This window comes from Cnephaeus nilssonii, assembly GCF_951640355.1.
Source record: "Cnephaeus nilssonii genome assembly, chromosome: 23".
NCBI lineage: Eukaryota > Metazoa > Chordata > Mammalia > Chiroptera > Vespertilionidae > Cnephaeus > Cnephaeus nilssonii.
Window position 1 is genome coordinate 7,199,905 of NC_137094.1, and position 13,305 is coordinate 7,213,209.

Below are 13,305 nucleotides of genomic sequence, written 5' to 3' on the forward strand. Positions count from 1 at the left end.
AAAGTAGAAATCTCTGCAGAAATCATTAATAAAGAATAAAGAATGGAAAGCATACAATTATGTTAAGATAAGTGAACAAGTCCGGCTGGCATGGCTCAGTAATTGAGCAGTGACCTATGAACCAGGAGGTCACGGTTCGATTCTGGTCAGGGCACATGCCAGGGTTGCGGGTTCAATCTCCAGTAGTGGGTGTGCAGGAGGCAGCAGCTGATCGATGAGTCTCTCGCATCATTGAAGTTTCTCTCTCCCTCCCTCTCCCTTCCTCTCTGAAATCAATAAAAATATTTTTTTAAAAGATAAGTGAACAATAACATGTACAGGGAAAGCCGTGTGTTCTGGTTCTTAGTATTACTCTAGTTTTGTCTTAGACAATACATGAACTCAAACTTAAAATTTTATTTTAAATTGGACTATTAATATAATTTATTCATTAAAAGTATTTTAGTAAATAGCCGAAACCGGTTTGGCTCAGTGGATAGAGCGTCGGTCTGCGGACTGAAAGGTCCCGGGTTCGATTCCGGTCAAGGGCATATACACTGGTTGCGGGCACATCCCCGCTAGGGGGTGTGCAGGAGGCAGCTGGTCGATGTTTCTAGCTCTCTGTCCCTCTCCTTTCCTCTCTGTAAAAACTCAATAAAACATATATTTTTAAAAAAAAGTATTTTAGTAAATAAAAGTATTAAAATAAAAGTATTAAAGTGTTTTAAAGTTCCTTTGATTTGAAAATATTTCATTACTATTGTTTAAAATGATATTTAACATACAAAAAAAATTCCTGGTATCTTTTTGTATAAGAAACAACTTTCTAGCTCAAAACAGAGAACATTGCACTTAAATTCTTGGACAATAAATATCTAATAAATCAATAATGGTTAATCTGTAATATATAGGTTTTATTGGGATTTTTGAAAACATATAAAAAATACATGAAAACTCATTATATATACACAAATCCACCATGTATACAAAAATACTCAAACTATTATAGTATTGTTGAAATGTTAAAATTAAAAGAAGAAAAGTAGATAACGAAAAAAACTCTTACATGTAATTTGAAAACTGGAGTGATTTATTTTTACTATTTTGAAAGCTTAATTTCTATAAGAGCAGCTAGTGATTCTTATTTCTAGCAGAAAACACAAATATTTTATAACTGATGAGAGAACAAAACTTATAATTTAGTTCCCAGTGATTTGAAATAACATTTGAAAAAGGACCTCACTGTTTTATTCCCCCTTACCCTTTAACAATGTGAGAAAATGTCTTGTATTGCAAGCAAAATGGCGTCAAGTACTTCTTATAGTGACTAAACTGGGATTTCAGCAAACACTCCAATATATTTCAAGCTCATTATGCTTTTGCTATGTCTTTCCATGGATGATGATACTTTACCTCAAAACCCTTAATTGAGATTCCAGGATTTCACACTTTTGCTCATAAGTAAGTTTCAGCTTCTCCTTTAGAAAAGAAAAAAAAAAAAAAGTACATTTCTTCTGTATCCTGTGTTTTGTAAGCAAATTTTAATTACTAATATTAAACTCAATATGTTTCCCAGAAGGAAAAAGAATGTGTCCTCTCAGAAAACACTTTCCCTATTCCACCAAAAATGTCTGTATTTACACTGAGTGGCCAGATTATTATGATATCTGAATGTATAATAATCTGGCCACTCAGTGTGTGTGTGTGTGTGTGTGTGTGTGTGTGTATGTATGTATATATATATATATATATATATATATATATATATATACATACATACATACATATATTAGAGGCCCAGTGCATGAATTCGTGCAAGGGTGGGATCCGGACAGCCTGGCCAGGGGGAGGGGACATGGGCGGTTGGCCGGCCTGCCTTTTGGTCGAACTCCTGGTAGAGGGGACAATTTGCATATTAGCCTTTTATTATATAGAATATACACTGAGTGGCCAGATTATTATGAGTTCAGAGATCATAATAATCTGGCCACTCAGTGTATTGAATGGATACCTGCACAAAACTACTGAGTCATAAAATGGTAATTACTGACAAAAAAGTTTTTTCAAAGTTGCATAAATTGGGTCTTTCTTTAAAAAGTGTGACCCTGGGCCCGGCTGGCGTGACTCAGTGGTTGAGCATTGACCTATGTATGAACTGGGAGATGACTGTTCGATTCCCGGTCAGGGCACATGCCCAGGTTGAGGGCTTGCTCCCCACTGTGGGATGTGCAGGAGACAGCCAATCAATGACTCTCTCTCATCATTGTTTCTATCTCCCTCTCCCTCTCCCTGAAATCAAAAAAAAAAAAAAAATATATATATATATATATATATATATATATATTTTTTTTTTTTTTTTTTAAAGTGTGATGCTGGGAAAAAACAATTATAACCAACAAGGTCAATGAGGACAAAGATCCAATCCTACTGGAATCCCCTATTGAGATTGCTATATATTTCACATACAATAAATATGCATAGACTAGATATGTGTGCATGACAGACAACTGGATGAGTGTGAAGGCAAGCTGTGAATCACATGATGATCAATCAAACTCTACAAGCCCCTGCTTGTTATTCTTTCATTCAACAAATATATTTTGGGTATCTAAGATGAAGACCCCTCTAACTCCAAGGAATTTAGAGTCTAGGAAGGAACAGAAAGACAGATGAGCACTCAATTATACTTGTATGTAATTTATGCTAGCAAGGCATACAGAAGGTAAAATTACAGGAATCTGTAATTCAACCAAAGAGAAGCAGCAAAAACTTCATGACATAAAAGCCTCATTTCCTATGAAGCGAAAGGCACAGGGGCTGGAGACGTGAAACGCTAGGTGGGGAGTGCACAGAGATGGCTAAGCAGTAGGGTAGGCCATGAACAATATAAAAGCAGTAAGACCTTTATTTAGACGGCTCACGCAGTCTCAGCATAGCAGAGGCATTGGATGGACACTGAAAACTCTTGACCAGATTTGAATCTTAAATCGCTCAAGTGTGGAAAAAGGGAGACCAATAAAAAAGTCATGGCAGATACACAGGTAAGAGATAAACATGTGAACAAGCACAATCAAGCAGTAAAGATAAAAAGGAAAGAATTTGCCCTAGCCGCTTTGGCTCAGTGGATAGAGCATCGGCCTGCGGACCAAAGGGTTCCGGGTTCGATTCTGGTCAAGGGCACGTACCTCAGTTACAGGCCTCTCTCAAGCCCGGGCCCTGGTCAGGGCTCGTGCAGGAGGCAACCATGTGTTTTTCTCACATCAGTGGTTTCTCTCTGTTTTTCCCTCTCTCTTCCACTCTCCCTAAAAATCATTAGAAAAATATCCTCGGGTGAGGATTAACAAAAGAAACCCAAAAAAACAAAAGGAAAGAATTTAGTAGAGAGCTATATAAAAGCAAAATTGACAGAATTTTATCATTGAATAGATGTGGGGAGAAAAGTCATTAAAAATAATCCTGGGTTTAGCCCAGCCTGTGTCGCTTAGTGGTTGAGAATTGTCCCATGCACCAAGAGGTGGCTGGTTTGCCGAAACCGGTTTGGCTCAGTGGATAGAGCGTCGGCCTGCAGACTGAGGGGTCCCAGGTTCGATTCTGGTCAAGGGCATGTGCCTTGGTTGCGGGCACATCCCCAGTGGGGGGTGTGCAGGAGGCAGCTGATCGATTTCTCTCTCTCGTCGATGTTTCTAACTCTCTATCCCTCTCTCTTCCTCTCTGTAAAAAATCAATAAAATAAAAAAAATTAAAAAAAGAGGTGGCTGGTTGGATTCCCAGTCAGGGCACATGCCCGGGTTGTCGGGCTCTATCCCTCGTAAGGGGCGTGCAGGAAGCAGCCAATCAATGTTCTCTCTCAACAATGTTTCTCTCTCTCTCTCCCTCTCCCTTCCTCTCTCTCTAAAAAACAATCAATAAAAATATGTTTAAAACAATAATCCTGGATTTAGACTGATGAAGGAAATAGAACCAGAGGCATGGAAACATTGAACAGACTGATGAATCTCAGAGGAGAGGGGAGAGGGGGAAGGGGGGCAGGAAGAGATTAACCAAAGATCTTATATGCACATATGCATTGCCCATGAACACAGACAATAGGGCAGTGAAGGACGAGAGCAGGACAGGAACTGGGTGGTGGGGGCAAGGGAAAAAGGGGGGCGGGCATCTGTAATACTCTCAACAATAAAGATTTTAAAAATATATAAGAGAAGCCAAATAGCAAGATAGTGAATTTAAACCCAGATGTATAAATAATCACATTTAAAAGACAAATATAGATTGTATAAAAAAGCAAATTCTGCTATATGTTCGCCACAAGAAACCCACATTAAATATAAAGACACAAATATGTTAAAAGTAACAGGACAGCAAAAATATACTATGCTAACACTAATCAAAAGAAAGTGGGGTCAGTCAAAATACAAAAATAAAAGTGTGTGCTTTTCTTTATACCAGCAATGAGAACTTAGAAAATGAGGGGAGCAAAACAGTGGGGAGGGGAGGGGAGAGGAGGGGAGGGAAAGGTGGGGAGAGAAAAGGGAAGAAAACTATCAAAAGTTAGAAGGCAAGCCACAGAATGGGAAAATCTATATATATAAAAGCCTAAGTGACTGTCCGACCATTCGACTGTTCGACCATTCAACCAATAGCTGTGACACGCACTGACCACCAGGGGGCAGATGCTCAATGCACAGGCATGGAAACATGGTACAGACTGATGAATCGCAGAGGGAAGGGGGAGGGGAGAAGGTGGAAAGAGATTAACCAAAGATCTTATATGCATACTAGAGGCCCAGTGCATAGATTTGTGGGGTCCCTCAGCCTGGCCTGCAGGGATCAGGATGAAACCAGCTCTCCAAAATCCCCAGAGGGGTCCCAGATTGCAAGAGGGCACGGGCCAGGCCAAGGGACCCCACAGGTGCACGAATCCGTGCACCAGGCCTCTTGTATACTTATAACAGATATAACCAACAAAGGGTTTGTATCCAGAATATATAAAGAAGTTCAAAACACAATGTCAGGTGACTCAAAATAAGGAGTAGAATATTTGAACAGGCACCTCACAAAAGAGGTCATCAAATGACTAATAAACATATCAAAGATATTCAATCACATGAGTAATGAGAAAAATGCAAACAAAATAACAATAAGATAGCACTACATGCCCACTGAAAACCTGACAATACAATGTGTTGGCACGAATATGAGCAACAGTATCACTCATAGGCTGCTGGTAGAAGTCTAAACTGACAAAAGCCACCTTGGAAAAGTTTGCCCTAATCTCAATTTGAACATATTATACAGACACATACCCTAAGACCAACAGTTCCACTAAAAGGTACATTCCCAACATAAATGTGTGCAATGCATACCACAGACATATATTCATAGCTTCAATGTTCACAGCAGCCATTATTCACAATAGCCCCAAACTGGAAACAATACAAAGATCCTTCAATAGTTGAATGGATGAATGACTGTAGTATATTCATACAGGAGACCCCCCCCCCCCAATGAAAATGAACAAACTTCCACACATTCAACTTGCATGAACCTAAATAAAGATAATGTTGAATAAAATAAGCCAGACACAAAAAAATATATACTGTTTGACCCCATTTACATAATGTTTTAAAAAATAGGCAAAAATCAACTGGAATGTTTAAGGATCGTGCTTAGGCAATTTTTGTAAAAATCAAGATACTGATTAGCTTTCGGAGAGTGAGGGATGATGAAAAAGTTCTGAAAATAGTGTCAGTGGTTGCAAAACACTGAATGTACTTAATGCAAATGAGCTGTACAGTTAAAATGGTAAATTTTAAAGTATCAAAATGCTAAATTTTATGTTTCGTATGTTTCCCAGAATAAAAAACTCCAAAAAAGTAGATGCCTAAACAGAAAAGCTCCCAAATACTCACCAGTTCTAGCTTCCATTTCTCAGCCTCACCAGCAGAGGAGGTCTTGAGCATGTCTGCATCGCCGTGGGAAAATGCTTTAACAGCTTCCTGAACTCCAGAATCCTCACCTCTTGTCATCCAAGAATTCTGCATGTTTCCCTAAAATAAAATGTGCCAGTAATTGCAATCAACATTGCCCTTTACATCAACATGCATGCTTTACCAATGGAATACTAATTCTTTTTTTCTTTTTTTGTTAATCCTCACCTGAGGATTTTTCCCATTGATTTTTAGGGAGAGTGGAAGAGAGAAGGAAAGACAGAGAGAAAGATGGATGTGAGAGAAACACATTGATTGGCTGCCTCCTGCATGATCCCTGTCCAGGGCCGGGGCCGGCGAGGAGCCTGCAACCAAGGTACATGCCCTTAGCCAGAATCGAACCCGGGACCCTTTGGTCTGCAGGCCGACGCTCTATCCACTGAGCCAAACCAGCTAGGGCAGAATGCTGATTCTTACCTGTGATGAAAGAATTTAAAGAGCAGATGCTTCTCAACTACAAATCAATAATCATGTTACATCTTCAGGCTAGCAGGGTCACATTCCACAACAAGCACCCCAAAGTCAAGTTCCTACAGGTACAGGCAGTAATGTATGTGAGCAGAGAGGGCTGGATGTCAGGGCAGTCAACAGAGGAATTTACTCTTGAAACACAGCCCTCTTCACTTTGCCTTTCACTTCCCACATTACACAAAGGCATGACTAATAGTAGTTGTTAGATCATATGGTGTTTACTATGTGCCTGACAATGTTCATGTGCTTCACATGTAGTAACTCATTTCATCATTACGACAATCCTACAAGTTTCATTATTATTTTCATTTTACAGATGAGGAAACTGAGTCACGTAGAGTAACTTTCTAAGACTTTCAGAGGTAGGAAGTTAGCTAATATGTGGCATAGCTAGGATCCGAACCCTGGCCATCTGGCTCCAGAGTCCATGCCCTAAACCACTATGCTCTTCTGCCTTTCCAGAAAAATATTTACCTTCAGTAAGTAAAACATGCATGGTGACAAACAGAACTGACATGTAGCCTGCATGTCTGGCATACAAAGGAGTGGTAGTGACAAACCCTCCAAATGAAGCAGCCACTACCAGTTCCAGTCAATTAATACCATGTGTGAATGCAAACTCATATTTCAAAAAAAAAAAAATCTTATAATTTAAAAAAAGAAGCCAGCCCGGCCAGTGCTGCTCAGTGGTTGAGCGTAGACCTATGAACCAGGAGGTCACAGTTCCATTCCCGGTCAGGGCACATGCCCGGGTTGTGGGCTTGATCCCCAGTGTGGGGCATGCAGGAGGGCAGCCGATCCATGATATTCTCTCTCATCATTGATATTTCTATCCCTTTCTCCCTCTCCCTTTCTCTCTGAAATCAATAAAAATATATTTTAAAAAATAAGCCAGATACCTGGCTTTTCATTTGAAACATTGTTAAATATTGGCTCAACATTAATCAAAGAAACAAAACAGGTGCACACATGGAATCTCGTCAGGCTTCCACCTCCAGTACCCTCTCACACTCAGTGACATCAGCAGCCCACAGATCTGCGTGACTTAATGTGTGTTACAGTATTAACTCAACAAATGATAACTGACCTCCTGCTAGGGGCCAGAGAATACGGTGTACCCACGAGACAGGACAGGGCCCCACACACAGAACCATGCTGCCGTGTCAGATCATGCTAGAATGCGGCAAATGGCATTCCCACAAAGTAGAATTCTGAGATTCTGTTCCATATTCTCCCAGAAGGGGGATTACTGCACACATTTCCATGTTATACCCACCATGTCCAGACACTGTGCTAAGAACTCAGATGGTTTGGTTCGATATTGGAAAGCTGCTCCTACTTTCTGCAAACAGGTAGAATACTTCCAGGCCAGGCAGACGGATTGGGGGTCATAATGAGTCCTAGCTTTGCTGTTTTCTAGCTTTGTGACATTAGACCAGTCACTTTGTTACTTAACCACTGTGTACCTTAGTTGACTCATCTGAAAATAGACATAATGACAGTGTCTGGGTGGCTAATGTAAAACTGAAATAATATAATGTAAACAAAGTGCTTGATATAGTACTTGGACCATTAGAACCATGTAGTCATCAATAAGTATTAATTATTGCTACAGAACTATTTTTTTAATGTATTTTATTGAGTTTTTACAGAGAGGAAGGGAGAGGGATAGAGATTTAGAAACATCGATGAGAGAGAAACACCGATCAGCTGCCTCCTGCACACCTCCTACTGGGGATGTGCCCACAACCAAGGTACATGCCCTTGACCGGAATCGAACCTGGGACCCTTCAGTCCACAGGCTGAGGCTCTATCCACTGAGCCAAACCAGTTTCGGCAACTACAGAACTATTTAAATTATTCTTCAAAAGAAGGCCTTACGAAGCACTGAAAATCTATATTCCAATCCACCACCAAGGGCTTTGGCAAGATCTACCATCTACATGGCAATAGACTCATTAAAAAGAGTTCAGAGGAAGCCGAAACCGGTTTGGCTCAGTGGATAGAGTGTCGGCCTGTGGACTGAAAGGTCCCAGGTTTGATTCCGGTCAAGGGCATGTACCTTGGTTACAGGCACATCCCCAGTACAGGGTGTGCAGGAGGCAGCTGATTGATGTTTCTGACTCTCTATCCCTCTCCCTTCCTCTCTGTAAAAAATTCAATAAAATATATATTTAAAAAAAAAAAAGAGTTCAGAGGAAAAAAGGAAGCTACTATCTTTGAATCTGTTTATATTTAAGATACTCTAAAAAGCGTCCTTTATATTACAACATATTTTTCTTTCTTTTTTCTTCTTTCAAATATATTTTTATTGTTTCAGAGAGAAAGGGAGAAGGAGAAAAAGATAGAAACAGCAATGATAAGAGACAATTATTGCTCGGCTGCCTCCTGCACGCCCCCTACTGGGGGATTGAGCCTGGAACCCAGACATGTGCCCTGACCAAGAATCGAACCATGATCTCCTGGTTCCTAGGCTGATGCTCAACCACTGAGCCACCTTGTCTGGGTGACATATTTTGCTTAATTTTCAGCATGCATAGGCTGCTGAAATGCCTCAATTTACATACACAAGTAAAAAGTGGGGATGACAATACTGGGACAACAAAATAACACAGATGACTAACATTAAACAGATCTCCAGGTCACCTGGCACAGCTGCAGCTATGGCTGCAACATCTGCATTACATTGTAGCTCACGGAATGTGCAGAAAAAACAAACCCTCTCCAGGAGTTTGTTCTCGCGCTCACTGCGGCCGGAGTCTTCAGCAAGTCTCCTTTGCTCATACGGCCGAGCACGTGTGCTTCACCATCATTTCCTTCCCCTTCAGCGTTACTCACTTCTCTTGCCCTCTGATTCACTTGTCTGCCTAAGTTCCTTTCTCCCTCACTTCCCCTTCTCCCACTTCTTGGCCACTCTCTAAATACTGAAAACGATGAATAATGGAGTCACTGTTTGCCAAGGGTCTACTACACATTTGGAAGAAAAGCAAAAGAATATATAGATACCTGTTAAATATACATATATTTAAATGAGCTACTTCTAAGTACTTTTTGTATGGCTGTGTCATCTTCAAATTGATAGTAAAATAATAAGCACTGCCTGGCCAGTGTTGCTCAGTGGTTGAGCCCCAACCTGTGAACCTGGAGGTCAGGGTTCGATTCCTGGTCATGGCACATGCCTGGGTTGTGGGCTCAACACCCAGGGGGCGTGCAGGAGGCAGCCGATCAATGATTCTCTCTCATTATGGATGTTTCTATCTCTCTCTCCCTCTCCCTTCCTCTCTGAGATCAATAAAAATATATTTTAAAAAAATAAAATAATAATCAACTAAGATGGAATTTTAACTACTTATATTAACAGTACAATGATATAATTATTTAGAAAAAGACATACAATGGAGAGAAAATTGCTGATCATAAACTGAAATGCAATTGCAGAAAAATAACCTGAAATACTTAATCAGCTCACTTCATTATTCAAAGTCAACACAATCAGCTACTTCTAAATAGCAAAGTCTAACACACAGCAGTCAAGGATTTATAAATGAAACCTCAGACCATGGAAATTAAATTATAAAAAAACCCAACACTTCACAAACAAGAACTAGAGGGCACCGAGGTAAAACACTAAGACGTATTTTTTCTTAACAGAATGAATTTACTAAAGACAATTATACCAAAACCACCAGAAGCCTTTGTAAAATAAAGCTGCCACAGGCAAGTGTCAGAACTTCCCCATGGAAAGCTGCATCCGTCTCAAAAAGCAGAACAAGCTCTGACTAACTGCATCCCAGCGCAAGGCTGGAAAACATGTTCAAGGCACCAGCATCTGTGTGACAAGTCATAAGGAGATACCAAGTTTAAACACTATTTAAATATCATCCCAGGAATGACAGAGACCATTTACTCCACTGTTGCTCAAAATGTGGTCCTCTGAAATTAGAACCACTTAGGCAACTTGTCAGAATTTCCTATTTTTAACTCAAAGACTCAACCTGTCAAAATTCCGTATTTTTAACTCAGAGAGTCCACCCAGACCAACCGAATCAGACTCTCAGGGGGTGGAGTCAGGATCTACACCATCTAAAAGCGAGCAAAGTGATTGTTTTTTCACAGTAAAGACCAACAACTGCTGATATACGTGATTCTTCTCAAACTGCCAATAAACAGAGGGCCCATGAGGTTAAAGCCATATTTGAAAGTCCTTTAAAATTACAGCATTTGCAGCTCAGAAGGCATGGCTCAGTGGTTGAGTGTCGACCTATAAGTCAGGAGGTCAAGGTTCAATTCCCAGTCAGAGCACATGCCTGGGTTGCAGCCTTGATCCCCAGTAGGGGTCGTGCAGGCCGCAGCCAATCATGGTATGATTCTCTCTCATCATTGATGTTTCTATCTCTCTCCCCATCTCCCTTCCTCTCTGAAATCAATACAAATATATATATTTTAAAAATTTCAGCATTTGCTAAGCACCTAGTTTACTGGAGACAAGGGGAAGATGACCAGTTTGATTCTTGGACCTTCAGGCCAGTGTTCTTTCTGCCTCACCGTGCTGCTAACTAGACTCCATGGGAATTCAGAGCTCAAGAAAAACTGGTTTGGCTCGGTGGATAGAGCATCGGCCTGCAGACTGAAGGGTCCCAGGTTCGATTCCGGTCAAGGGCGCATGCCCAGGTTGCGGGCTCGATCCCCAGTGGGGGGTGTACAGGAGGCAGCCAATCAATGATTCTCTCTCATCATTGATGTTTCTATTTCTCTCTCCCTCTTCTTTCCTCTCTGAAATCAATAAAAATATATTTTAAAAAAAGAAAAGCTTAGAGAAATGTAATAGAGATCTAAGTGACAGTCCTGAACAGTTTCTGGACTTAACAGGGACCTTCCCCTATAACACACTTCCTGCTTTCAGCCCTGCTCTTTCCACACGGAAAAAACATAAATGGAAAGCGCAGAGAGGAAACGGGAGTAGAGTGTAGGCATCACTACATCATTTCATTTGAGCCTTCACCCCACACCAGGGAAGTTTAATGTTTAAGGCCCCGAGCAAATATATGCAGAGTCCTTTTGCCAAACTTCAAAGAGAAAACTGAAGCAGCTCAGAAGGCCGGGGGATGCGGGGGGGGCGGGGGGGCAGGGGGAGATAGGAGGGAACACTCAAACTAAAATACAATGGTGGTTTTTAAAATGCTCACAGATGCATCCAGAAGAGTTTGTTCCCTCATCGCTTCCTCTTGTCCTCGAGCTTTCAACTCTTGTTGGAGCCGTTCATTGTCAAGCACAACTACCTGTACCCTATTTTTCATTCCAGAAAGTTCCTCCTGTAAAAAAGCAGAAACCGACATCAAATACATGAAGCGTTTTTATTTGATGATTACTAGACAATCCAACATGACATAAAGCATGGAAGACTTATGCTCTCTGTCCATTTTCTGAAGTACTATAATTATATTTAGACAAATAAATGTTAACAAACAAAGAGAAGGCTGGAGGTGAGTAGTAGAGGGCCTGTTATTGGCCTTTTCAGAGAAGTGTGTGGTCTCTGACAATTTTTTTTCTCCAAGGGATTAAGGCTTAAAGAAAGGCTTTAATTAAAGGGGTTATCTAAAAGACTTTTAAGAATGAGGTAGACTGCTGAAAACTAAGGTAAGATATATTATTACTCACTAGAGGCCTGGTGCACAAATTCATGTATGGGTGGGGCCCCTTGACCTGGCCGGCAATTGGGGCTGATCAGGGCCGGCCAGGGGGAAGGGACTGAGGGAAGTTGGCCAGTCGCAGGAGGTTGGCTGTGGGAGGTTGTCTGTGGGAGCACACTGACCACCAGGGGGGCAGCTCCTGTGTTGAGTGTCTGCCCCTTGGTGGTCAATGCGTGTCATAGTGACCAGTCGATCGGTTGTTCAGTGGACCGGTCATAAAGGTTGCTTAGGCTTTTATCTATACTAATAAAAGGGTAATATGCTAATTAGACCAGGTGGACCGGACATCTTCCGGACATCCGACTTCCTTCCAGACAAAGCCACAGTGGTGGGAGCCGAGGCAGAGGCAGTTAGGGGCGATCAGGCCAGCAGGGGAGCAAGCAGTTAGGGGCGAGATCAGGCCAGTGCGGGGGACCAAGCAGTTAGGGGAGATCAAGCCAGCAGAGGAGCAAGCAGTTAGGGGTGAGATCAGGCTGGCACAGGGGAGCAAGAAGTTAGGAGGCGATCAGGCTGGCATTGGAGGGCATTTAGGGGGCGATCAGGCCAGCAGGGGAAGGCAGTTGGGGGCAATCAGGCCTGTAGGGGAGTGGTTAGACAGTGATCAGGCCAGCAGGCAGAGGTGGTTAGGGGCAATCAGGCAGGCAGGCAGGTGAGTGGTGAGGAGCCAGCAGTCCCGGATTGTGAGGGGGATGTCCAACTGCCGGTTTAGGCCCGATGTGGGATTGGGCCTAAATCGTCAGTCGGACATCCCTCAAGGGATCCCAGATTGGAGAGGGTGCAGGCCAGGCTGAGGGACACTCCCCACCCCCGTGCACGAATTTCATGCACTGGGCCTCTAGTATATATAGATGCTTGAATACCAATAACTTGTTGAAAACTGTCATATGACTAAATAGTTAACACTGGGCTCCAAGATTAAAAGGCCTGGAAAGTTACAATGATTATCTGTAAACTGATAGACAGATGGAGGGAAATTATGAGTGAAATACTTTGGTGGAAAATTCTGAGTTTTTTATTAGCTTTGAAGGGTATGATATGGGAATTAAATAGAAATAACAATTAGAATAGCTCTTGAATGGCATCTCATCTTCTAACAAATGCCAAAAATTATCGATATCTTGATGGTACAATTCTTAATGTTCATTACTAGCGTAACCAAAAACTATTCTGTGATATAT

The 13,305-nt window shown here is 41.5% G+C and overlaps 1 protein-coding gene across 7 annotated transcripts in view; it reads right to left on the reverse strand.

Moving 5' to 3' along the window:
* Positions 1 to 13,305, reverse strand: part of SDCCAG8 (SHH signaling and ciliogenesis regulator SDCCAG8) — a 207,459-nt gene that overhangs the window by 173,452 nt on the left and 20,702 nt on the right. For all 7 annotated transcript variants that reach the window (XR_013813108.1, XR_013813109.1, XM_079763610.1 and 4 more), the window contains exons 5-7: positions 11,624 to 11,749; positions 5,889 to 6,026; positions 1,393 to 1,457 (exon numbers count right to left, since the gene is read on the reverse strand). Coding sequence is in view for 5 of the 7 variants with exons in the window: in XM_079763610.1 (XP_079619736.1) it covers positions 1,393 to 1,457; positions 5,889 to 6,026; positions 11,624 to 11,749 (329 nt within the window). In the remaining 2 variants the exon portion in view is untranslated. The remainder of the gene's footprint in view (positions 1 to 1,392; positions 1,458 to 5,888; positions 6,027 to 11,623; positions 11,750 to 13,305) is intronic.